General features: G+C 51.0%; 9 protein-coding genes across 9 annotated transcripts; 7 read left to right on the top strand and 2 right to left on the bottom strand.

Annotated features, from left to right (window-relative positions):
- Positions 1–397: 397 nt before the first annotated feature.
- N0V89_001936 (uncharacterized protein) lies at positions 398–1,357 on the bottom strand (the record flags this gene model as incomplete). Its single annotated transcript, XM_056210747.1, has 1 exon — positions 398–1,357. The coding sequence occupies one exon, from the start codon at positions 1,355–1,357 to the stop codon at positions 398–400; it is 960 nt and encodes a 319-aa protein (XP_056074220.1).
- A 694-nt stretch (positions 1,358–2,051) lies between these two features.
- On the top strand, positions 2,052–3,476 carry PAN5 (2-dehydropantoate 2-reductase (Ketopantoate reductase) (KPA reductase) (KPR); the record flags this gene model as incomplete). Its single annotated transcript, XM_056210746.1, has 1 exon — positions 2,052–3,476. One exon carries the CDS (start codon positions 2,052–2,054, stop codon positions 3,474–3,476), a length of 1,425 nt encoding a protein of 474 aa, XP_056074219.1.
- A 290-nt stretch (positions 3,477–3,766) lies between these two features.
- On the top strand, positions 3,767–4,359 carry N0V89_001934 (uncharacterized protein; the record flags this gene model as incomplete). The annotated part of the gene is made up of 2 exons (XM_056210745.1): positions 3,767–3,975; positions 4,095–4,359. 2 exons carry the CDS (start codon positions 3,767–3,769, stop codon positions 4,357–4,359), a joined length of 474 nt encoding a protein of 157 aa, XP_056074218.1.
- A 6,393-nt stretch (positions 4,360–10,752) lies between these two features.
- Positions 10,753–11,787, top strand: N0V89_001933 (uncharacterized protein; the record flags this gene model as incomplete). The annotated part of the gene is made up of 3 exons (XM_056210744.1): positions 10,753–10,811; positions 10,877–11,147; positions 11,203–11,787. 3 exons carry the CDS (start codon positions 10,753–10,755, stop codon positions 11,785–11,787), a joined length of 915 nt encoding a protein of 304 aa, XP_056074217.1.
- A 450-nt stretch (positions 11,788–12,237) lies between these two features.
- On the top strand, positions 12,238–12,608 carry N0V89_001932 (uncharacterized protein; the record flags this gene model as incomplete). The annotated part of the gene is made up of 2 exons (XM_056210743.1): positions 12,238–12,244; positions 12,346–12,608. 2 exons carry the CDS (start codon positions 12,238–12,240, stop codon positions 12,606–12,608), a joined length of 270 nt encoding a protein of 89 aa, XP_056074216.1.
- Positions 12,609–16,588: 3,980 nt separating this feature from the next.
- On the top strand, positions 16,589–17,111 carry N0V89_001931 (uncharacterized protein; the record flags this gene model as incomplete). Its single annotated transcript, XM_056210742.1, has 3 exons — positions 16,589–16,612; positions 16,662–16,753; positions 16,811–17,111. 3 exons carry the CDS (start codon positions 16,589–16,591, stop codon positions 17,109–17,111), a joined length of 417 nt encoding a protein of 138 aa, XP_056074215.1.
- Positions 17,112–17,461: 350 nt separating this feature from the next.
- Positions 17,462–20,301, bottom strand: N0V89_001930 (uncharacterized protein; the record flags this gene model as incomplete). The annotated part of the gene is made up of 8 exons (XM_056210741.1): positions 17,462–17,955; positions 18,009–18,467; positions 18,524–19,165; positions 19,216–19,336; positions 19,412–19,496; positions 19,854–19,912; positions 19,964–20,135; positions 20,195–20,301. The coding sequence occupies 8 exons, from the start codon at positions 20,299–20,301 to the stop codon at positions 17,462–17,464; spliced, it is 2,139 nt and encodes a 712-aa protein (XP_056074214.1).
- A 363-nt stretch (positions 20,302–20,664) lies between these two features.
- Positions 20,665–22,692, top strand: N0V89_001929 (uncharacterized protein; the record flags this gene model as incomplete). The annotated part of the gene is made up of 3 exons (XM_056210740.1): positions 20,665–21,206; positions 21,252–21,663; positions 21,709–22,692. The coding sequence occupies 3 exons, from the start codon at positions 20,665–20,667 to the stop codon at positions 22,690–22,692; spliced, it is 1,938 nt and encodes a 645-aa protein (XP_056074213.1).
- Positions 22,693–23,938: 1,246 nt separating this feature from the next.
- On the top strand, positions 23,939–24,889 carry MET16 (3'-phosphoadenylsulfate reductase; the record flags this gene model as incomplete). Its single annotated transcript, XM_056210739.1, has 2 exons — positions 23,939–24,098; positions 24,153–24,889. The coding sequence occupies 2 exons, from the start codon at positions 23,939–23,941 to the stop codon at positions 24,887–24,889; spliced, it is 897 nt and encodes a 298-aa protein (XP_056074212.1).
- Between the last annotated feature and the right edge of the window lie 88 nt (positions 24,890–24,977).

The raw sequence follows: 24,977 nt of genomic DNA, 5'->3' as shown, positions 1-24,977 counted from the left end.
TTCGGTTGGATTGAAGGATAGAGTGGGGTTGGATCGGAGTGCGAGCACTAGCAGGGCTTGTTAGGCTATATACTGCTACAAGCTGATAACACATACGCTTAACGACGTACAACTTAAGTTCTGTTCTTTCTTTGGTGTACGCTATGGATTTTGGCTGTTCGGGCGCACATCATTTGAGCATGAAAATGTCGTGCAGTTCGTGAGACTTTCTGAGGTCTCAACTGGGGTATCAAATTATGCTATTTACCATATCATCGATGACATCGTCCGTAACCCTTGATATGGAATTGAGACTGCAAGCCGGTTGTGGCACGCACCCTCAAGTCGTGTCCAGTGTCACTGCGCGTGGGCTATACTTTCGAACTGGAAGCACCTCACCATCATAACCACAATCACCTCAGGCCTTCTTTCCCTTCTTGCTCCTGTCCTTGGTATTCTTCTTCTCCTTCTTCTGCTCCGCAAAAGTGCCCGACAAGAGCTGGTTGAACATCTCGCTGCGTGTCTTCGGTTCGCCGCCGCGCTCGGGAAGGATGAGTTCCTGAGGTCTCTCGTCCTCGTTCTTTGGAGCTCTCTTTGCTATGGGTTGCTTTGACCTCGTTTTGTGCGGTTGCGCGTCGTTGCGGATGACTTTGATGTCGCTTTTCCTGCGCTTGCTGGACTTCTTGGTGTCCTTTGTGTCTTTCTTCTTCTTGTTTTCGATCTTGGACGGTTTGCTGGGTGTGGCGGCGGCGGCGGAGGCGTCTGTATCTTCGCCGTAGAAGTTTGCGTTTTCGCTGTCGACGTGGTCTTCTTCGCTGCCGACTGTATCCATGTTCACGACTTGCGCCGGGCTGTCTTGGTCCTTGTCGTCGTCGGTGTCCTCCTCCTCACCACTGCTATCGCTGTCGCTCCCCTCCTCCACCTTCCTCTTCCGCCCCAGCTCCTCCTGCACCCTACTCTCCACATCATCATCAAACTTCTTATTCACCTTCTCCGCCATCTGCCTAGCCTTCAGCGCCGCCCTCGCCCTCTCCTTTGCCAGCCTCTCCGCGCGCTCCTTATCATACTTCTCATTCCCGCTCAACCCATGCCGGATAAACCTCGCCGCCGCATCCTTGTCCAGCTTCGTGCTCGGCCCCGGCGCGCCCTTTCCTTCGCCCGCCGCCTCCGCGGCTTTTACTTTGCCGAAGTAGTTTTTCAGCCGGGCTAGTTCGGGAAATATACGGTGGGCTTTTGCGTCTGCGCCGGAGGCTTGGAGGGCGGAGAAGAGGAGGGATTCCAGGGTGTAGGCGGTGAGGATGTGGAGTTTGGCTTTGTCGAGGGTGGGGAGGGTGGAGTTGAGCTTTGGGAGGGGGAGGTGAGGATGGGGAGAGGGCATCTTCCAGGTCGTCGATTGTGGAGGCGAGGTCGTCGGTGAGGTCGGGAAGGTTGGTTTCGGGGTCCATGGTTTCGGGTTTGGGAGCGGCGGTCGCGTGGGAAGGGCGCGTTGGCTGGTACGTTTGTTGTGATTTTTCGTTGTTGTTTGGACAATATCTAAGCGAGAGGCTGTCCTGCGCGCAGCGCGTTGTTGACTTGGTCGTGTCGAGAATTAACCTACGTGAGTAAAGTTCGAGCGCAAGAAGCTGTCGAACTTTCTTAGAGCGGGCGGACCGAGCTTTTCTCCGCTCCGCAGCTAGAGCTTCGATCTGGACAACGGCATCACCATTATTCTTACTTCTTCACCAATAATTGCTGCGCCGCAAGAGCCTGTACATAGCGTCCCCTTCTTCACATATGTAATATAGTTTCAGCTTGCCAACCTGTCTTCCTTCTCGCCGTTACAATTCCTCCCAAGGCTACGGCCGAGGATACGCCACATACGAGCCCAATGCAGACCCGGTAGCCATACGAACGGCCGGGTGGCCTTTTATCAGACGAGCGCATTGAGAAAGAGCTGGCTTGGTCCTGAAAGTACAGAGCCACAGGCAAAGCTGGGGATCAAGTGCGCCTACCATTTCTTCAGACGATGCGCAAGACTAACATTCCTCAGGGCGGAGAAAGAACCTCCCTCGACTACAAACGATGCGCCGAAAATGTCTCGAAACCCTGCGGACTTCTACCGGGCGCAGCCTGTGCGGGACCGCCGCATTCACATCATGGGAATGGGCAACGTTGGATATTTCGTCGCGCACTCGCTCAAAGGAATACCGAATGCGCCACCTGTGACACTGATCTTTCACAGTCGCGATAGATTGAAGCAATGGGAAGAATCCCCTCAGAGACTGCAGTGCATCACGGACGGAGATGCAGAGAGGCGCGAAGGCTACGAGGCGGAATTGGCAATACCACGATTGAGATATCACGGCAAAGAGCTTGGGACCAATACTGGCGATCCCTTCGCGGCGGGCTCTTCTGGACAGGCAGAAGTTTCACAAGAACCTAAGCTGGCGTACGGAGAGTCTTCAGAGCCCATTAGCTCGCTCATCCTTTGCATGAAGTCGACGCAAGTTCTGTCGGCACTTTCTTCTGTGAAACATCGGCTACACAAAGAATCTGTTATCTGTTTCCTGCAGAATGGAATGGGTACGGTGGAAGAGGTGAACAAAGAGGTATTCCCAGATGTTGTGACAAGGCCGCACTACATGGTGGGCATCAACTCCCACGGTATGCACAAGACCGATGATCCATTTACGGTCGTACACGCAGGTTTTGGAACCATTTCCCTTGGAATCTTGCCCAACGAAAGGGATCGCGAGTCTGCACCGTACGCCCCTAAGACCAAGTTCGCGGCCCATTCACCTCCACAGCCCGTAGAGCCTGCTCACCCCGCCAATCCGGATCCTTCCACGCATTCCCCCAACGCAGCGGAAGCTGCATTTACCCCGAATTCCAGGTATCTTCTACGAACGCTATTACGCACACCCATTCTTTGCGCCGCAGGGTTTTCACCGCCGGACCTTCTCCAGCTGCAGCTCGAGAAGCTTGCCGTAAATTGCATTATCAACCCGCTCACCGTCATGCTCGATGCGCGAAACGGCTCTATTCTATACAATTACTCTCTCACGCGCGTCATACGATTGCTCCTCTCAGAGGTCTCTCTCGTCATACGCTCTCTCCCCGAATTGAAGTACATCCCTAACGTACAACAACGCTTTGATCCAGGGCGACTAGAGACCGTCGTAGTCGGGGTTGCAAATCGCACCCGAGACAACATTTCCAGTATGCTGGCAGATGTTAGGGCGGGTAGGCAGACGGAAATCGACTACATCAACGGCTGGATCGTGAAGAAGGGGGAAGAAATGGGCATGAAGTGCTTCATGAATTTCATGTTGATGCACATGGTGAAGGGCAAGGGCGGACTGGTACAGCTAGAGCTTGGGGAGGGCATTCCATTTGTAGTGGCCCGCCCTGGTGAGAGGGAGCTCTTCATAAAGGAAGGATTTGGTAACGATGTTCCTCTGGCGGATGTCGTACCGAGGGAGTCGTTCAAGCCAGAGGACCCTGAGAAGCCACGGTGAATTGTATAACAGAATCATATACATAAATTTAGTATTGTACAACTTCAAAGTGAACATAATCTGATGCTCCGCAGCCATGTATGTGAAGCGACGGCAGCAGCCAATCGCAGTCCGTCCGTTCCTCACGTCTGACGGAGCCTCCCTCGGCTTAACCCCGACGCCGATCATTCTCGAATCCGAGCTCCATCTACTTTTGCCATCCTCACCTAAACACTTTACTACCACCGTCAACCTCCATCACCACCGACCAATTTCACCCACTTATCACCGCCAACGCACACTCTTCCAAAATGCCTCGTCAACGTGGTGGATCTGCTCCCCCTCGCCGTCCTACGGCTGCCCCGGCCAGGCCTGCTGCTCCAGCTCCTGCGCCCGCCCGTCACTCGTCCACCGCTGCTGCTCCTCCGGCTCAGCAGCATGCGCCACCCCAGCAGGCCGCTCCTGCTCCCCAGGCGAGCCAGGGACCCGGACTCTTCGGACAGATGGCTAGCACCGCTGCGTAAGTCATATTCCCAATTCTTTGCTTCGGACCGAATGCGCATCGCCTAGGCTGTCTGTGAGGATGCGATAGCCACATTGAATGTCATCGAAGGTGAACAGGTACTAACATCCCTCCAGCGGTGTCGCAGTGGGCTCCTCCATCGGCCATGCCATCGGCGGTTTCTTCGGCGGCGGCTCCTCTGCGCCCGCCGAGGCCTCCCCCCAGAACACCGACTTCGCGCAACAGCACCAGCAGACGCAGCAGAGCCAGCCGTCCGGCCCCTGCGCTGGTGACATCAAGAACTTCAACACTTGCATGACCGAGAACCAGGGCAACTTGACCATCTGCGGGTGGTACCTGGATCAGTTGAAGGCGTGCCAGCAGGCGGCGGCCCCTTACTAGAGGTTAGAGGGTAGTGAAGAGGAAGGGGTGGCCAGAGGTTATCCGATGAAGGAATGGGAGGAAGACTTGGAACATTGCATTTGCATTTGCATTAGTGATTAAGAGCGAGAGTTAGCATGATATGTACAGTATCAATGGCATACAGTCACCACTTCCCAACAGATACTTAACTTCAGTCTTCAAGCTGGTCATGTCAACAATGCTTTCTTAGTACGAGCGAAAAGTAAGCGCCATGCCAGGGCTATCAAGACCATCCTTGGATGTATGCCTCCCGACAAGAAGGAGTCTGATGCATCATCAAGACCACATTTCTGTTGAAGACACCACGAGGGCAAAACATATTACAGCGTGTATCCGCGTGTCATCACCAATGGTTTACAATGAGTCTATCGGGGGGCGCAGGTTAGTAAGCCGGCAAGCGAGCAGGCTGCAGGGCAATTACCACTCGAGTTTGCGCGACTGCAAACCGAGGGTATCTCATCGAAATTACAATACTCTACCATTAACGATATTGCTAGCATCTGCCTCTCTGGTACTGGCTCTACGATTCTCCAAAATAGAACGTTACGCCGGTGTACACGACCACCTCGACAATGTCCGTTTGATTGTGCTCTATCAAACATGGGCGATGACCCGTGCTGGAACTCGCAGACAACTCTACGGTTTAGGTCATGGGCACTCTAATTCCCAAATCATTCTTCTCAACAAAGAGATCAACTTTTTCGCTCATTGATCCGAGTACATCACAGTTCCACCGCCAGATTGACCGCCATGGCTTCTTGACGAGTGGCCTCCATACACATGTCGCAATCTCCTATGTCTGGAGCGAGTGGCGCGAAAACCCGGATGACAGGCTTCCAGATTGGCAGGCACTCCAGGTGCGGCTCAACACACTTTTCGGAGACTCCGCATCTCAGGCTATCAGGCGAGAGACTGGCCGTGCTACTCGCTGTTGGCTTGATTGCATGTGCATCAACCAGGATTCTGCTGAAGATAAAGCATACTGGATACCACGCATGGATGAAATCTATTACGAAGCTCGATGTACGATTCTGCTGCTCCGTGTAGCATGCATGAGTTTAAGTCCGCTATTAGAGCTGAGACAGCGCCTTGATTGCCCCATGTCAGGACCGCTGACATTCAGAGACATCGCACAGATGGTACCACACAGCTGTCTACTGTGCCAGTCATGCACATCTCTGCGGTCACTCGATTCAGATCTTGAGGCGGCTGCATTGGATGCTCTGCGACGCCTTAGTGATGCTACTTGGCGTAGCCGGGCTTGGATTTTACAAGAGATATTGTTGAGTCAGAACTATTTGCTTACATGGGATGATAGTGGAGAGTGGCTATCGCTTGCCAGGGTTGGAGTTATGGCTGCAGTGCTCTTTCGACAAAACCTCCAAGAGACATGGCTTGACGAGTTCGCATCATGGTGCCGTAGACTATGGTACTTGCGTCAGAATTATGATGAAGCACAGACCTATGAGCTCTGTGATGCGAACGTCTTGCAATTGGCTTCCGGTTTAGCTGCGACAGTGCCTTCGGACAAGTACTATGCTTTGTGCGGCATACTACGACTCAAGCACGTGAAGCCAGACTCAAACCACAGCGCAGACCAGGCACTTGAGGTGATTTTGAATGCTCTAGTCGAGGAGGGCAGAATGAGCTGGTTGTATGCGGTCTTGCCGACTCCAGGTGGTGTGTTACAGATTCGAGACGGGAAAATGGCTCCATTCGTCATGACACGACTTGAAGCGCGCGTGAGCCCGAACAAACGACACAAAGCAAGAATAAAAGGAAGTGAGATTTCTCTCGAGGCTATATATGATGGTCAGATTTCGATGGTGCTGCCACTCCCTCAAGTCTTGGAGAGAGCGTTCTCCCACTTGCGAGAAACTCGCAACTTCGACTTTCCGGAAGCCATATCGTATTGTCATCTCGTACCGGATATCATCCGAAGACTATCACTCGACATAGTGGATCCGTTACTTTCTGAGCCAACTTTCAGTCGCCTGTGCAAAGCTTTGAAGGTATTAGACACAGTCAAATCGGAAGCGCGGAAAGGGTGGCTGTGTATCATGTTTCTTGGGTTTATCGATGAGTCGCTGATCCAGGAAATGTGCGAGGGTTGTGATGCGCATGATGCTTACATCATGCGATCAGCTGCTACATCACTTCAGCGGCATTTACGAAAGATTGGCGACAAGTTTGAAGTCGTTCGTTGGACTGTCAACAATGGACAGAACAACTCTACTAGGACTGCTGTGGCGCTGTCTAGCTGTCCTGTGGACGCGAGTACCTTCTCGCTGAGTGGCGACCCAGATTTAATGTTCGTCGCTCGTTTAGCAGCATCGGACAGTTTACCTGCAGAGTTTTTTGGTTCGTTGTTCCTGCTCAATGTGCGAGACACCATCGGTCCTCGTCCATCGTCAATCTTCACTGCATCGTTTTGGCGCAGCAAAGGTCCACCTGCGCCTGCTCAGTTGCTTCGCTTCATATATACGTAAAATATCTAGTCACTCGTACCATCAGGCTAAGAGACAATGAAACGCCATGACTCATGTTGAAAGGACATACCTATGGTACTTAAAGATAAATATAAGCACAATGTGGAGGTTGCCAACACTGTCTTAGTGAGTGTCCACGATTTTCTCCTCTGCACTTCCTAGGTTTGATGTCAAAGATGTCGATTAGTTGCTTTGCGTTCAGACCGAGAGAGTGATGATTGTGACCACTACCGTCATGGCACCCTTTCCATAATCACCAGACTGAAGCCTCGAGACTATAACTTCCACGACAATTCTACTGAGCGCAAAAAAAAAGCAAAAACATACAACAGTGGGTATTCGCTGCTGGTCACCCACGCAACTACTAATCCACCGGTATCCTGCTTATATATGGCTGAGCGGACGGGAAGCCTAGTTCTCAAGATCCTATGGTCGTATGTACAAACTGTTGCATAAATTCAGTTTATGTAGCAAATTTGGCACAGCTAAGCTAACTTGTACAATGTCTATGTTGGTTCACTAGAGGATCTGGTGTCTACTTAGCGTGATTCTGAAGTTTGTCCCACGTATTATTGCACTTGGGAAAGCTATGGCATTCGATAAGTGTACTCACCAAAATGGAGCGAGATTACTCGAGAAGTCATGAGCAGGATCATCCTACGTATGGCAGCACGACACGACCTGCTCCTTGTTGCCTGTGATCGATAGCCCTTGATATATTTGATTCATTTCGTAGTTTGTGTCGTATGGCTACGATCCATTACCAGCTAGGGTCGGTGTCACTAACAGAGAGCTGATTGACAGGCATCGGGTTGGAAAGTCACTCAGGGTTGCCGGTGTGACGGCAGATGATATTGGTATGCACCTTGCCTTTGTGAGAATGGATAATTTCATTCGCAGATTACCTATGGTATATATACAAGGCTTACGTTGACGGTTGAGAAGCTGAAGACGATCAAATGGAAGAATTCTGAGGATTCCACATCTGATAGAGCGGTAATCTAGATTTTCGTTCAAGGTCTCCTTTCGCCAAACTATGCATCTTCGTCCGTCTGCTGTGCCCCACGTGAAGCTTTCGAAACATTTCACACAACGATCGTTCATAAATGTTCTGATCTTCGACGGCTCATGCTCTATGATAGCTGGAAAAGTGGTGCTGAAATCTACGAACTCGGGTCGCACTCCTTATTGCTCGCTGTACTACCCTGTTCCTCATCGTATCCTTCTTCCACGTCTTCAATATACGGTTTACGGTAATTGGAATGCGGTGCGCGATCGTGTTCAGTAGGTCTGCTTCTGCCCCAATGGCTGCTCATGCCCCAGTCCCTGCTTATACCAGGCCGTTGATATGTGCTAGTCTTGTTGTCGTCGCTCTTTTCTTCATATTTCGGAGGAGATTTCTCATCACTTTCCGACAAGTGCCCCAAACTTAGTGAGCTGATTGAAGACTCGCCCACTGAGCTGTCATAATTGGGAAGCGAGGAGTGTATAGAAGGACATGGGTAGAAGCAACCATATTGAGACTGTTGCCCCAAGGCTGGCTCTTTGCCCTGAATAGTGCCACGGGACAATAAAAGGTCATGTATACCACCAGCACCTATGGAACATCCTCCCTCTTCGTTGGATTGGTCGATAAGTAACGAGAGTTCTTCATCTGAGTCGTGCATTAGTTCAGCACAGGGGATGCATCCACTCCCACGAGGACAGATTTTAACACCGTTTACTGAGCGATCCAAATCATCATTCTTTCTGAGCGATACCCAGCGTCCTGGATCGAAAGGCATTGCAAACAACCATCTGATTACACGTCGTACCAACAGCTCAGACTGTACCATCGGGCGGGAAGGTGAGAGTCCTGATTCTGAATCCGACAGAAGCCGCGTTGATGCGATATGCTTGAGAGCGTCATTATAGGCGCGAGAGCTGCGCTCAGGAGGAGCTTCACCTGAATCCGACTTTAAGTTGGCCAAACAATCAGTGGGACCTGGGTTTGTTGATGAGAATTGGAAAGTGACGTGTCGATTTCTGCGATGCCGATAGGAATGAAAGAGGTCAAATTCATGACCACTCACATTTTCGGAGTTTGTATCAGACTCTTTATCCGTTTCTATCACCAGTTTGACCTCTTCGTCCCTCGTACAGCGCAGTTGATTTTTGGTAATGTAATCCTGGTATTCATTATTCCATAATATCTTAAATTCGTCGTCATACAATCGTGCCGCATACACTAGTGGTATAGGTTCCGCGCTGCAACATGTGGGTGGCACATGTTTAGAACCAGTGATTGAGAGGGTGAATCCACGCTTAAGGCACAAAGAACACATGCGATGGCCACATCTAAGCTTCACCGTCTTAGTTGCGGGTAAGTCGTCATCCATACAGATGATACAGTCCACCCTGTGATATTAGCTGAGAACAACTTTACGATAATGGTGAAACGGACCTGGAAACCAATTCGTGAATCACCACGGTCTGTGGACGACGCGAGTCTGGCACGAAAGATACTCTCCGTCGACGAGATACGAACGCGATTGGTCGAGCTCTCTGAGTGAATTTCTGGCCTGACTTGCATGCTGCGTCATCGGAAGAGAGCTGTTGGAAAGTGCTATCAATACTGGAGGTGTCTCTCATGCTATCAATACTAGAGGTGTCTCCGTCGTTTCCAGATTCTGCAGGTGACTCCCAGTTCACAACCCCAGGGTCCGGCTTCGACCGGTCCTCCCAGCGAGTGGTCTCGAGTGGTACCTCGAAGCCAGTCCGTTCTGTGTCCGATCCGTTGGAGAATTCCTCCTCCCAGGGTTTCTTTGATCTTGGTATAGTGGGCATATCCGTTGTTGCGCGTGAGTCTCGTTTCTGTGGTGTCTGGGCATCAGATCTGCGGACTTGGCTCGAATGAATAATGTGGCTTGAGCCATCGATAGTAGGCGCAATGGTCTCGACGTCTGTGATAGCATTTGAACTATAAACCCATGATTAGATTGGGCGGGTTGGCATTGGAATTGCAACATGACTCACCACCAATACCTCATGTATGATTTAAGGCGATCGGAATGTCTTACAATGTGCTCACTGCGCACCCCAATGCTTCGAAGCTCCCTGCGGAACAGACGCCACACTTCTTTATCATCATCATCATCGTGCGTAGTGAGCTGCGATCGTGAGTCTCTGCGCTCTACGAAAGCCTTCAGCGTCGTCAAGAGCTCATGAAGTTGGTCGCCATCGACTCCGATGGCCCCGGGGAGCTCGAAATGTACTACACATTGTTAGTGTAACTTAGTTTAGCACTAGACGACCATGTTTACCATACTTTGTGTCCCTAGAGTGGGTCAATTGGATCTTCAAGGATGTTTCTCGTGTACTGCCTACCGATGATATGGTTGCTGTTCCCGCCAATATTGCCTGTTATGGCACCCTGATTCCAAGCAGATGCACCGTGGTTAGTAGCTCCAATATTCGTGGCGCTTCCTGCTTCTGCCATAACATGACGGTAAATGGGAAAGATCCCCAGAAACAGAAACCGAAACACATGCGTTTGGGCTCTGACCCAAGAAAGACAGCAGGCGGCTCAGTCGGGTACGGCAAGTGGACAACGAGGCACTGACCGGTCGATTCGGTAAAACAAATTGCATGCGTTTGTGGCACCCAGTAGTTGTGACGTACCAAAACTTCCCTGTAATATACAGGCCTATGGTTTGGCGAAAGTCGTGTTGATACGGCCTTATCAAAGCAGGGCGTCTGTACCCCGCCCGAAACAAGCTGACCGGAAATTTAATCTTGCCACATCCCAAGTCAGGGGGATGAAGCAAATTTTGAGGGGCCCAAAAGAAAGAAATTTGCCGTGAAGTTGTTTGGGTTACCTCTGCAACAAACATTGACAGACAGTATGACAGACATTTCTGGATTGGGAGAACCCCTATACACTCCTCCAAATGCGGTCATAGAGTAGGACGAAGCTTGAAACAAGGGTTTCGGGCTGCTATTGAAGCATTCTACTAACAGGAAGTCAGCATCGTGTTTGTCCACGGCCTCGGTGGCCACAGGATCAACAGTTGGACGTTCCAGCCCACGGATGAGTTCCCGAAGAAAATATTCTGGCCGAAAGACCTACTACCAAAAGTCTGCAACAACGCGCGCATCTTGTCATTCGGGTACGATTCGAGATTTGTCGACTTCTTCCCCATCTTTAGCCGCAAAACCCTTCCTGTGGGCACAACAGTGGACGATCATGGTAGTGCATTGCTACAGAGCCTGGCCGGGCTGAGGAGTACGACGTCTTCCGTGAGTATTCGCTACCAATGCTAATTCACCACAATACTGAATAGAGGATACCTAGTCCGACCGCCCAATCATCTTCATAGCGCATAGTCTGGGAGGTTTGGTCGTTGCAAGCGCTCTTGCTAGAAACCATGGAGTCAAAGAGTCAGGGAAACAGCTTGTCGATAGTACATTTGGGATAGTCTTCCTTGGCACGCCTTTCGAAGGCTCTGCGAAAGCTGGGTGGGGTCGGGCAGCCCTCCGATACGTCTCGCTCGTTGCTTCAACCAAGAAAGATGGTGTGAAGGATTTGGAAGAAAGGTCCCAGAAATTGATTGAAATCAATTCAGCGTTCTCTAAGCTGCTAAAAGACCGGGACCGAGATCGAATGAGGCAACCACTTGAGGTTGCCTGTTTCTTCGAAGAGTACCCGACCTTCGTGGCGGGGAAGGACATCGGAATAATCGTTCCGAAGAGTTCTGCTGGATCTTTAGCAGGCATAGATCCCGTACCCATATCTGCAAATCATGCCGGATTGTCTAAGTTTGCAGGAACTTTCACGAATGGATACGTGATGGTCTCCAAGCTGATAGTCGAATGGATCAATAGCTTGGGTGATGCACTCACTGAAACCACTGGCGCGGTAAAGTCAAGCCCCGTGTAAATCGACTTGAACTTGCTGACATGTGCAAAAAGAACTCTGTGGTGATGGGAGCAATTCATTATAATGCTGCTATCGATAACAACAAGGGCATTATTTCCGGAAATATATATTCGACCAAGCAAGAGGGAGTCCGTTTGGTGGGCAGCACTGTGAGTAGTGGAGTAAAAGGCGCACTGTACCAAGATTAACAGACGCATAGAATTATTATGGTGATACTTGGGGTCATTCGAAAAATGGAAGTCCAGCACGAATGTGAAGGCTAGAATGGGATACAGCCCACCGCAGCAATAAAACCCAGAAAGGAGACGAATGTTGGAACCGAGGGTAGCTGTGGGGAGCTAGGGTGCTAAACCAAATGTTTGCTTGCGACTGATTGGTTAGGTAATCTCTAGATAATACGGTCAACTCTTTCACGGGACTGGACTTAGACATGTCAATGATTTCAAGATCATGAAGCGTGCTCGGTAGCTGAGGCAGGGACAGAACCCGAAAACAAGTGTGATAACGATTTGGGAGCCAGTACATCAATCGGCCAGTGTGCTTCATCTCTGCCTGCAGTACGAAAAGACAACGATTGGGGGCTCGTGTGGGTACCACTGACTAAGACATTCCATTTTGTCAACCGCAAGACCGGTGCTAAAGAGAATGTGACTGTCGAAGAGAATGCCTATGAGCTTAGGGCTAAGAGCGAAGCTTATGGGCTCGAAGACCTCAGCCTACCTACTCCCGAGCAGACACGAGTCGCACTAGAGGCTGCATTGGAGTCTGGTCGCGAAAATGCAGTCGCGCAACTACTCACCTTCAACACGGAAGTAGTCTAACCGCTCTTAGACCGCGGGCGTTCAACAGCCATCGATTGGGTTGTGAGCTACGGAGACATCGGCTTGATGGGATTCATTCTCTCAAAACTGGCAGTCAGGGGCGAGGATCGTGTAGACGCAGCACGAGCGCTAGGCTTAGCTGTCAAATCACAGAATATTCGAGCTACAAAATATTTGCTCGGTTCTGGCGTACGTTGCGATTTCAAAGAAGGGGATCGTCCACTTCCATCCGATCCTCGTGAAGAGTCCGATGTCTGCACGCTTGGCTGGGAACCTTCAGATCCAGAAGGATTCATGCCGCCGCTCGTTCGCGCAGTGCTGCATGGTAATATCGAACATACTCAGATGCTACTCGATCATGGCGCAGACCCAAACGTTGGATATCATGATGTTAGCTGGGTTTTCCAGGTTATAACGCAATGTTTACGTGGTCCGATCGACTACCACTGTGGATGTGCCGTACAATTGGCGATGGAGCTGCAGCTCTTCGAGATGTCACGATTGCTGATCAACTACGGTGCTGACATAGGGCTTGTGTCACCGGTCTGGAATGTCCCAGGGCATGAGTGTCAAGCCGTACCGAGAGATGTATACTTGAGGGTGACGGATGCGTTGCGTCAGGTTGGGTAAAATTACCAATGCGAGGTGTGCTGACTGCTCGAATAAATGTGATGCTGACTGCGCGGGCTCCGAAAGGAACCCTAAGCTATGTTGAAGTCTTGGCTCAATTTTGAGTAGATTGTCCCTGGGAGGTTCTTAATGCGAAATTTCGAGACCCAAGTATAAAGTACGCCGGCTCAAGCCACGTATGTGTTATATCCGATCTTTGACCTAACCAACACGCTCCCCACTCATCGCCCGTAGCCCAGCTACAGTTCTGTGATAAATCGCTCTTTCGACGAAGCAGCATCCCCGATAGCTGTGAACATCCGTAGGATCTAAGACTGTACCATTTTCCTCGAGTGCCTGCACGATCTCAAGCGGTCCCAGCTCCATAGCCAACTGTATGACACGCCCAGAAACGAAATTGATGTGCTGATCGAAACCAGGCTTTAGTTCGTGGTATTCTACATTGACATCTGCCCCATGCGCAATGAGCAATCTCGTAACCTCTGTATGGACGTGTTGAACCGCGCGCACAAGCGGCGGTGTAAAACCCAAACCTCTATCGAAGATTTGACCTTCCACCTCACGGTGAGGTCTTTCGTAAGGAGGAACATTTGCATTGCGAGAATCACACTGTACACCCGCGGCAAGGAGGTTGTCGATGATCTCGACGTTTTGCTTCTCCGCAGCCAGAAACAGGGCTTGAGTGGCCGCTATGCGATCTTGGGCTTTCGCGCTGTGAGTGAGGAATGCCTGAACAAGATGTGGTTTTCCCCATATGACTGCCCATTGTAGGGGCGTCCTATGTAGGCCTGTGTGACGAAACAAAATGTTCAGGTCGATCCCATAATCTAGAAGCTGCAAAGTTGCTCGATCGTAGCCGCCTTTCATGGGCTGCTACGAGCGAATCGAGCTTTTGGTGGGCAGTCGGCGAGGTTGGCGCAATGTCGTGTGAGACGTAATCATCTCTACTACTTCGGTGGTAGGTTTCGCATCGACTAACAACCGGTTTCTCCTCTTTGGTCAGCCGATTATAGAAGTGAGGTTCTCTTTCTGTATCTTGCCACATGAGCTCCCAGTCATCATTGCGCGGAACTGTAGGATCAGAACGTTTCAGGTACGAGGTCTCGAATGGCCGTAGGTCTCCACCTGCGTATAACCATGCAGCAAACAGCTCCCGGGGCCGCTTCGTCGGACGACAATGGTGGTTTGTAAGGATAGTCCACCCCGTAATGCTTGTACAAGCTCACATTACTATCGGATACATAACCGGGCGTATAACCAGACTGTAGTATCTTCCGCCAGTCAATATCCCCAAAGAAGGGGTGCGCTTTGATTCCAGCAACTCCGTGTGTCCCAAGTCGCTTTTCAGGTTTACGTTGTAGAAGCTGCACCAAAATCTTTCGAGACGAGGAACTTAGTGTTTTAGGAAACGCAATGTCTTGCTCTAGGATGTTTTGATGTATTGTGTCGGGGTCATCACTGTAGAAAGGGGGTAATCCAGCGAGCAGTTCGTACAGGAGTATTCCCAGTGTCCACCAGTTGACGATCTTGGATCTTTGTTTCTTATTATCGCCAAGCTGTGTACTATCCTGCTCGATCAGTATTTCCGGCGGTGGGTATTCTAACCGCTCTGCAACGCTCGTTTCTTCGCTATTATCATGTCGGAGGAAGAGGTCAAAGCTACACAAGGTCACCATGGAAATCTAACATGACATCTCCAGACCCAAGCCAGTAGACAGTATCCGGAATATCATGTAGGTACTCCAGTGTACTAAGGATTTCTGCAGCGTATAGTCTGGTCGCGCTTTCATCGAAAGATCCGACCTTTTGGAGATGATGGAAAAGGCGTCCGCCGTTAATATAAGGTGCGAACAGCTGCAGCTTCTTAGGTCGTTGACAGGTGAAGGCAAGCGGCGCAACAAATGGATGCCTAATATTGCGTGCTTCCTTAGTGAAACTCTCGTGCTGTGCATATCTTAGGGTTTTTTCGGCCCATGTTGGTCGAAGTTTGCGATCGTGAGAATTCTCCCAGAGCCGCAGAACCTTCCGGGCGGGATTCAGTATTCGAAAATCAGAGGACTCAAAGTCGAAGATCTCGTGTTCAGCCGATGGCGAGTATTCTATATCGACGCGAATTCTTCCGGAACCACGTTGGAGGTTGAACCACTGCGGGCCCGAAGCGGTCACGCCGTCAAAGGGCGATACTGTGGCTACGCCCAGGAATACGTGGTGACATCTGGAACTCGAGGTAAACTCTCTCAAATGGGAGATAGCGTCAACTCAGCGGCTTGTGTAATCTTGAAGCATATTGTACTATGGGCAGATCCCCATTGAAGGCTATCGGTGGCAACCCAGTGAGCATCAACAGATACTTGCGATTTCTTGTACTCTATGACAGCGTAATATATTACACGACCATGCTGGGTTCGACCGAAGGTCTAGGAACCTTGGAGCAAGTCCTGAGATTGTTCCGGCACGGAGAAGCCTATAGCTTCATGGAGGATTACATTCAAAATGCCGTGCGGGCTGGGCATGCGGGGAAGAAGAGGCTGGCTGAGAGGAGTTGTTGATGGAAGATCCGCTGGCGAAACAGCCTGCGCTCTGAATCCTGCAGGAAGGCATCAGGTCGCACAGGTACGCATACGCATAGTGACAGATTTTAGCGCAATATGAGATAAATGGTCGACCTACTCGTGCTCAGTTTCCAACTCATCTTATAAGAACCCCAAGCTTAACTTTGGCAAGCAAATTCGATTCAAGGTATCCTATATCAGTATTTTCATCCGACAGAAGGTGGTCTGGTGACCATATGATGACAACACAGCGATGAGTATGTGTGCTCCTGTACAAAAGTTTCTTGTATATGGTACGTGTTCAAGCGTCGCAGGACGTTGAATATGACAAACGGGGAGACCATAGTGAGCAGTGCGCGGATGTCTAACACGGTCGGAGAGCACCATCTAGGTCAAGTCTTTAGCCATCCAATCATCACATACGATAATGCAGATTAAGCTCATCCAATGAGCGCACTGTGTTGCGAGCTCAAGCTTTCTCACAGGAGTCGGTAGCCGGTGTGTTCGACGGTTTTCAAAATAGCCGCTTATGGAAGGTTGACTTCGAATCCAAGTATCATTGGGAGTTGTACCAAGATTGACCCATTTGGCCCACAGCCAAGTCAACTGGTCCTGTAAGAAATTGGAGCCTATGTAGATGTGTCTAGTTAGACAATCATACCATCACTTTCCCATATAGCTGGACGTTGCTCTAAGCTTGAGAGGCATCTGGGCAACCGAGACCCCGCCCCGCAACACCAAGCATCACATCCAACTTCTCGCGTGCCCCACCAAAATAACCCACACTCGCAACCAGCCATGGCCGACGACGACCTCGAACAGGTACCTCTCCTTCCTCACCCGAGCACGCGAACCTTATTAACACGCTTAGATCCGCCGCGCGCGCCTCCAACAGCTCCGCGAGCAAGGCGGCGGCGGCGGCGCAGGAAACGGCGGCGAAGGCTCAGACCAAGACGCGCAAAGGTCCGTACCCCCATACCCTTCTCCACTCCCTTCTCTCGTTTCTAACATATTCTACAGACAGCGCGAAGCCGACCAACGCAACTCCATCCTAACACAAATCCTCACGCCCGACGCCGCCGACCGGATCGGCCGCATCCGCCTCGTCAAAGAATCCCGCGCCGCCGACATCGAGAACCGGCTCATTATGCTCGCGCGAACGGGACAACTGCGCGCCAAGGTGACGGAGGAGCAGCTCAAGGAGCTGCTGGGTGCGGTGGCAGAGCAGCAGGAGAAGGAGGAGAGTAAAATTGTGGTGAATCGGAGGGGTGGCGGCGGGTGGGATGATGACGATTTGGATGATTTGTTGAAGGATGTTTGAAATACTGATAGAAAGCTGGGGGGTTTGAGGCGCTTTGAGAGGGAATTGTGGTGCAGCTGGAACGAGAGTGAATGTTGGCATGCATTAGCAGGCGTTCAAGGCATATTCCCCATTGCGAATATCTTAGGTATGGAAAATGATTGGCTATGGCAGATGTTTCATTCCTTGGAATTTGCGCAAAAGTAGCTTCATATGCAGGGTATTCTACCATGCTAACTCGTACTGTCTTAACGCTTGAAGCCACAAGAAGAGGTTCACCCGCAGGATCGAAGCTTGGCTTTCATCATGGGTAGCTTGAATATGCTACGCCGAAGGGCCAGTTGAGGAGCGAATCTTGGGTTGATAAGCCTTCAATCCTCCTCGAGCTCCAGCTTCGCGAGCTCCTCCTCCACCGTGTCCAAGCAACCTGCACTCGCAACGACATTGCTGTCCGCCTGCACTCCCGCAAACGATATCGGCGTACCGGGCTTCTTCTCCGTCCACTCCTCACCGTTCGTCTGGTGCTTCCAGCCGTCCCGTACATGCTGCGCAGCACCGGCACCTAGCGCTCCAGTAGCTAGCGCTTTCTCTTCCAGATCCCTGAGCTCAGCGTCCTTTTTCTTGATACGATTGCGGAGGCGGAGAAGACCGGGTGCTAGATCGGGATTGTCCTGCGGGACAGCGTTGAAAGCCGCCTCCAGCTGGCTGAGCTCCTCTTGTGCTGCAAGGACTGCTTTCTTTTCGGGATTTAGCATGTCTTCTGGAATTGCATCATACTGAGAGGCAGCAGAGAGAGCGAGTGGTCCGTCAGAAGAAGGCTCAGGATTGTCGAATTTGAAATCGGGGTTGCAGAAACCCTTTGGATCTAGAATCTAGTTAGTACTCTTCTTGGGCGTCACATGTTTCATTATAGCTTACCCAGCGCTACGTCTTCGAAGAACTCTAGAACGGCCTGCTGCACGATAGATTGCGTGAAGACGCATTCGCCTACCCAGGTTTCTCCGCCACCGAAGACTGGACAGATCGGGGTGGCATCTTGGAAGCCGTCTTCCGACGTCGATTCTTTCGTAGCCGCTATAGCTAACTTTACCTCTGGGATGCTCGCGAGCGGGGTATCAGCGCGGAGACCAGCTCCTCCATCGACAGTCTCCAGCCAATTGACAGGTGATTTGGGTATAGGGGTGGAAGGCTGCTTGGAGATGTAATCCGCGGGAACAGCTTTGCACTGGGTTGGGTCGGCGCTTCCGATTTTGAAAGTCTCCCAGTGCCTAGCGCGAGTGTGGAGGAAGGCTTTTACATCTGGATTGCGGATTTGGTGGCCGCCGACAGTCGACTGCATAAAAGCCATCGCCGTGATTCGATCGGCGTAACTGTAGACTATCGAAGTATTATTACAGGCCCCAAGCTGGGAGGAACATAAGAATCACACTTACAGTTCTGGTCTAGGACTTCAATGAGCTTCTCTACACCATTTTCAATTGCCACCACGTACACCTCTGCTTCAGGCGAGACAAAGTTCCGGTTCTTGATCACCGTGTTGAAGACCGTCTTGATGTGCTCCGACGGTGTTCTGTGGCCCTCAACGCGATTCTCAACTTCGTGGATCTTCACTGGATCGTGCGTGATCGACTTTCGCGGTAAGGCAGTCCAGCTGCGCATCGAAAGCGCCTTGTTGAACTTGTGTGAGTAGAGAAGCTGGCCAGTGTTGAGAACGATCAATCCCGGGATATGCTCATCCTTCTCAATTCGTGCACCATCTCTAGCCAACTTCTCGTGGTGGTCGGGGGACGCGTCCGCCTGTGTACGATTGACTAGGCCTTTGACGAAGCTGACCACCGAACCACCATTCAGACCACCCTCGCGCTGTAGCTCACGGTACGCCAGAATCCCGAGATCCTGGTAGGTGTCGTCGTTGATGATGACGATTACACGCTTCCGCGTCTTCAACACTTCGGCAGGGGGTGCGAGGATGGGGACATGGGGTCCTATAGGCTTGCTGTTGGATCGCGTAGGCAGGTATAGCTCTTTGAGACCCAGAGCTGCTAGGCGACTCATGACCTCTCGACGCTGGCAAACTATACGGATTATCAGCGTGCACGCGTAAACGAGTTGTCGATACACATACCACGCATCGCCTCTCCACGGACTTCGTTGTGGCGTTCGTTGTTCGTATAGAAGAAGTCGAAGAAGTGCTCTGGAGCCTCGATTCTCCGAATGCAACCATTCACGTCAACGAAATATCCAAGCTTATTGAGGTCAGACTGAGAGATGGTATACAGTTAGCATTTGTAGTGCGCCTTATACGGCGTGTAGCCACTCACGGGATACTTCGCATCGGCGTCTAACGTGTTCTCCTGTCGGCGAAACATGCTGACGGTGTTCAGCCCTTGCGCTTCTTCGTTGGTGCTGGGGCCTCAGTGACAGAAGTGGGTGCGAAGGAGGAAGTAACGCTCAGGTCGTGAGTTCGTCTATATACCTTGATGACTGTTTGCTACGTCACGCTTGTTTGCAAGTGTATGGCAATGAGTGAGAGGGTCAGATGTGGAAAGCCGGGTGAGCCCAGGTGAAGGTCAACAGGGAGAGAAGGAGCGTTTGCTGGTCAGTCGCAGTATCCCATGGTGGCGCTTCAAGAGCGGTCCGTATTGGTACAATATTGTATTTACATCCATCAAACGCCACCCAATGCCAGTATCTCTTGCTAATATACACATCTCCTGCCAAAGCTTGCCCTAGTGTGTACACTGCTCCTTTCGCGTCCTTTACCAGCTTGCCTTCTTCACACCAGGGATATTTCCGGCGAGCGCGTTTATTCGGAATTGGTACTGGGATATGTCAGCGCATAGCTTTTCCGTCGCGTTTGGACTTCAGCGTACTCGACCCATCCTGAAGTCGCTGAAGACACCTCTGCCCTTGCCTCCCATTATACACCTGTTTTTGATCTGCGTGAACCTCGTGTAGCAATGCATCTGGGAAAGCTGGAGCTGTGCCTGGGCGCGGACTCGCTGTGGGAACGTCGTGTTTCGAATTATGTATCGGAGCGCTTGTCTAGAGAGCGCTGGTGGTCAGTTGCGATCATTGGTGCATGATGGCTAGGAGGCGCATACCGTTCAGGCTCGTTGGCTTCGTAGACCTTCCGCTTCGTGTGATCACGAATGTTGCGGATCTTGGAAAAGCAGCCAATGTCGAGCGTTTTCGATCGGAATTGAGACATGTTGGCGATGGCGGGCGGCTTCAATCGTTGGAAGACGGCGAATGTGCAGAAGTTGAGATGCGATGGCGATGCCAAGCCTGCTCCGAATCCTCTCCGCGCGTGGACTAATTCGGAGTGGGGCTTGATGCTCTCGCTTGCACTTTTCTGGACAATGCCCGAAGCAGCAACAACGACTTGTTGATTTCAACAAACAGAAAACAGAATGGAAGCGGAAACGAGGCCCCGGACCACACTTATGACAACGACAAAGGGCTGACCGACCGCTTTGCTTCCATCACCCTGTTCAACACGCCAAGTTGCTCCCACACGACTTTTGCCTTGTCGGGCAACCGATCTCTCGATCTACACAAACCTACCGCCAATATGTTCTCCACAGAGGACATCCTGGAGATGTACAACTTGTTTCCTCCGATCAATCGGTCTCTATCAGAAAAGTCCGAAGAACTTCCCCTACTGATCCAAACCAATAGCGGGTATGGTTTTGTTACAGCGCGCAGCTTGCACCAAGAATTTGAACGTTTGGTGGACATGGGAGCTGCCAGAATTTCTGTTTCATCCGCTAGTAACGACCTCAAAGTTGACTTCAAAGTCGTACTACAGCTGGTCAAGGGAAATCCTGTCTTGGCTTTGTTGAGCCAAGACGGCAACAGCATCGTTGCGAGACAAGAGCGAGACGCAATCGTGAAGGATATGGTGGAAGCGCTGGCCAAGGAGCTGGTACATAAGGCGAAATTCACCCAGTCACACGATCTCCACCAAGAGAGCCTCGGAAGTGTCCTCCGGATTTCGAGTATCAAAGAGATTCTCGCAGAAGATACAGACGATTACCTGCTGAGCAAAACATACTCGATCGCTTTAGTTGATGAGATCGATCAGAGGCTAAAATCAGGACTAGCCAACACAGAGTAAGCGAAGTGATCAAATCACTAGCTGAGACTGACCACTTTCAGAACAATTGAGTTGCGATCACAGTCACTTCCAGGAACGCCTCCGATATGGCTCATACGGCAAGGCCTTGACCAGATTTCACGCCTTGATGAAGAGGGAAATAATTATGTATCACAATTGTACATCGAAAAGGAGGCTGATGTGATTCGTTGCATACCTAAAAAGTCCATATTGAGCCAACGAGACGAACTCATTGCTGGGTTGCAATCAGGAGAGATCCTCTTTCTTGATCTAGGGCACTTTGGCCGAACTTTTGGAGAGACGTACCCATCGTCTCAAGCCTTGGAGAAACATTTTTCGGAGTCTCCCTCAATCACCGTCTTAGGCGCTTTCGCAATTTCTACGGCAAGGATTTCCAAAGTTGCTGGTGAGGCTGAAAGCAAGCTTGGTCATCAGGGCTACCTTGACCTGAACGTAAGTAGATTGAATTAGCCTTGTATTGTGCTCATTTTCTCGCAGGCCATTCTTCCATTTGAGGTCCCTCGCGAAATTGGGGGTGCTGTGCTAGACAGTGTGACGCAAATGATTCTAACCGCAGAATCAGACGATGGTAAATCGATTCGCCAACTCGGAAACTACCTCCTGAAAGAGGAATCATACAACATTCAGCAACAAGCACTATTGAACATCGCCAAGGCTCAAGCTGAACGACAGTGGGATCTACTCAAAGAATTACCAGACAAAGATCCCAAGTTCCAGATGGCGGAATTGCTAGCCTTGATTCCAGATGACGAACAAGTGCTACGCACCGTCGCACAGCAGAAAGATTCTGAGATCGCTGCCGCAGAACATTTTTCAAGTGAGATATCTGAACTAGAGTCGAAGAATGAGAACGACTTCTCTACGTTTTGGACTGAGAAGATGTCACCACGAGTTTACAATTATCACGAAGGCCTAAAATCCGTCGATGAGGCGAAGCTTCATGATCAACTTGCCGACCTATTCGCAAATTATCTACAGAAAGATTTGGTACCGGACGTGCTCGCAAAAGCGCGGTCACAAGGTCTGGTGCGCAGCAGAAGGACGCGCAAGAATGTCAACAGATTCGAGGCAACGTTGAAGGCGAGCAAATCCGACCTCTCTGGCATACTCTCAACGTTTGAAAAGTTCAGCAAGAAGCAAGGTCTTCCGGAAACTGGTCCAGAAGCTGCAGAAGAGGCGAAAAAGGTAGCAATACAGGACATGGTGCGACGAATGCAGAAGCCTAAGACCGATGCACCATCGATGTTCCTCAGCTTATTGGTCGTTCTTTTTGCAAAACACCATCCAGGCGTGGTCTATGCTACAGGGAAGTTCGCACCGAAGTTGCTCAAGCAGCTGAGGACGAAATTGGTAGGCGAAGAGTACGAGCAGGTGGAGAAATGGAAAGAGCAAGCGAAGGCAGGCACATTGACCAAGGAGGATAGAGATTTCATGGTACAGATGGCAGACCGAAGATTTTGATCTCTGTAAAGAATGGGTTACTCTTGTGGAAGGAGTTTTCAAAGATCCTCTTCACTGAGAAGATGAGGGGTTTGAAGGTCGTAGCCATTACTGAACGTATACCACCTGATACCCCCGAAAGATCTATACTGGCACTTCAAACGCCCAGATTAATGCGATGGTAAACACTCCCTCAGTGTTGTTGATATAGTCAGGACCAAAAAGTTGCCCAGGACCAGGTTGGGCCTAGTTGCCGCTGACGTAATGCGATTTTCTTCACGTCGCTCTTGGGGCACGGCCCCCTCAGGATTACACCATCCTCCGGCCGATAAATCTCCACCCTCCGACGAGCCGAAAGCCCATCCGAGATTGCCATGATAAAGAGCCGCACACTCGCGGGTCAAAAAGAGTTATCCCATTATGCAGGGGCATTTCGTAGTTGAGCGTTGTTGAGTGACTTCGCTCTGGGCGAAAGATCCGCATACCCTCCTCGCAACACCATTGCAGCATCGTTATATTGACCCTCGAATACACGCGGGGTAGCAGCTTGGGCTAACCTTCATGCATGCCTCGACGTCGACGCCCGTTACGTCCGGCGGCCAAAAGTTCCCTCAATCGCTTGCCGTACTTGCACGATCTAGGCTGAGCCCGGTGCCTCCGACCATGGGTCTGAAGAGCAAGGGATGCATCTCCAGATGTCGATAATATGACCCTCGTCTTATATGCTGTAATTGTTCATCATGCGTACTTTGTTGGATTACTGAGACTCAAGATGCTCGTATGTGGAATTCGACGTTCCGGGGTCATCACCGCCATTTGCCACGGATGACAAAATCACTACAAGAGGCTGCTTAGAAAGCCGCAACGCAGGCACCGCGGAAGTACAGGGAAGGATAGGCAGGGAGAATGACGAGGCTGGATTTCGAAGCCTCGATTGCACCATTGCTGTCTCACTATTGGGCGACCCCGATCTTTGTCCCGAAGATTTTTTCGACCACAACGGTTAGCGCGGATTGCGCCATACTTCTTCACTATGAGACCTTCGCGCCATTGTATATTTACGAAAGCCGATGACGGAGCCGAAATGTGTTCCCTCGCACCATTGCTTCTCTGCTCTCTCTTCTCAACCGCTGTGCTCGACTACTTCCTGCCTTGCACTTTATCCCGGCCCAGAAAGCCACCGTAAAGGTTCAAGAGCACTCAACATTTGCACCCGGCGCCCTCACTTGTGGGGTCTCTCTAGCGGCCTTCTCGCCCCCTCAAAACGATGTCTTCTTCGCTCTACTACGAGGAAGCAAACATGATCCGTGACGACGAATCTGGCTATGCCTCTGGCGAGTCTAGCCATGAGAGCCTGCCCGAGATCGTGTTCTCCAAGGCTCATCTCAAGTACCTTAACTACCAGTTGGCCCAGCTCGAGCCCCAAGGTTCGTAACACTCACCTCATGCTCATGATGCGATCATTCCTAACGCTCTGCCAGATATCCTTCGCTGGTGCATCACTTCCCTGCCCGGCCTCTACCAGTCCACTGCCTTTGGCTTGACTGGCTTAGTCACTGTGGATATGCTCTCCAAGCTTGATGGCCCTCTCAAATCCAACATTGATCTCATCTTCTACGACACGCTCTACCAGTTCCAGGAGACTCTAGACCTTGTCGAGCGGGTCCGACAGCGATATGGCAACACCATCCACGTCTACAAGCCCCGTGGATGCAACACTACGGAAGACTTCGAAGCCAAGTATGGCAAGAACTTCTGGGAAGTCAACGACGAGAAGTACGACTACGTTGCCAAGGTGGAACCGGCTGCCCGGGCCAATGCTGAGCTCAACGTCAAAGCCCTCCTTACTGGACGACGGAAGAGCCAAGGTGGCAAGCGCGGTGACCTCGACATCATCGAAGTCACCGACAGCGGTGTCATCAAGATTAACCCTCTCGCCAACTGGTCTTTCGCCCAAGTGAAGGAGTACGTCGACGCAAACAAGGTCCCATACAATGAACTCTTGGACCAGGGTTACAAGAGCGTTGGTGACTGGCACTCAACCCAGCCTGTCGCCGCTGGCGAGGATGAGCGTGCTGGCCGCTGGAAGGGAAAGAACAAGACCGAGTGCGGCATCCACAACCCCCAATCACGCTACGCCCAATTTTTGGCGCAGCAGCAGCAACAGCAAGAAGCTGAGGAGTTGGTGCAGAAGCTGCAGGAGACTGTGGTTGCATGATCGGCATGTCGTCATCGGAAAATATTCTGAGTGGTTGTTTCTTAGCATTTTAGCATTGGCGTTTCGGGCATGAGCGAACTGCATGGAT

Source organism: Didymosphaeria variabile (assembly GCF_027946475.1).
Source record: "Didymosphaeria variabile strain IMI 356815 chromosome Unknown scaffold_2, whole genome shotgun sequence".
Lineage (NCBI taxonomy): Eukaryota > Fungi > Ascomycota > Dothideomycetes > Pleosporales > Didymosphaeriaceae > Didymosphaeria > Didymosphaeria variabile.
Note: the sequence above shows the minus strand (reverse complement) of the source record. Positions and strands in the feature narration are given on the sequence as shown.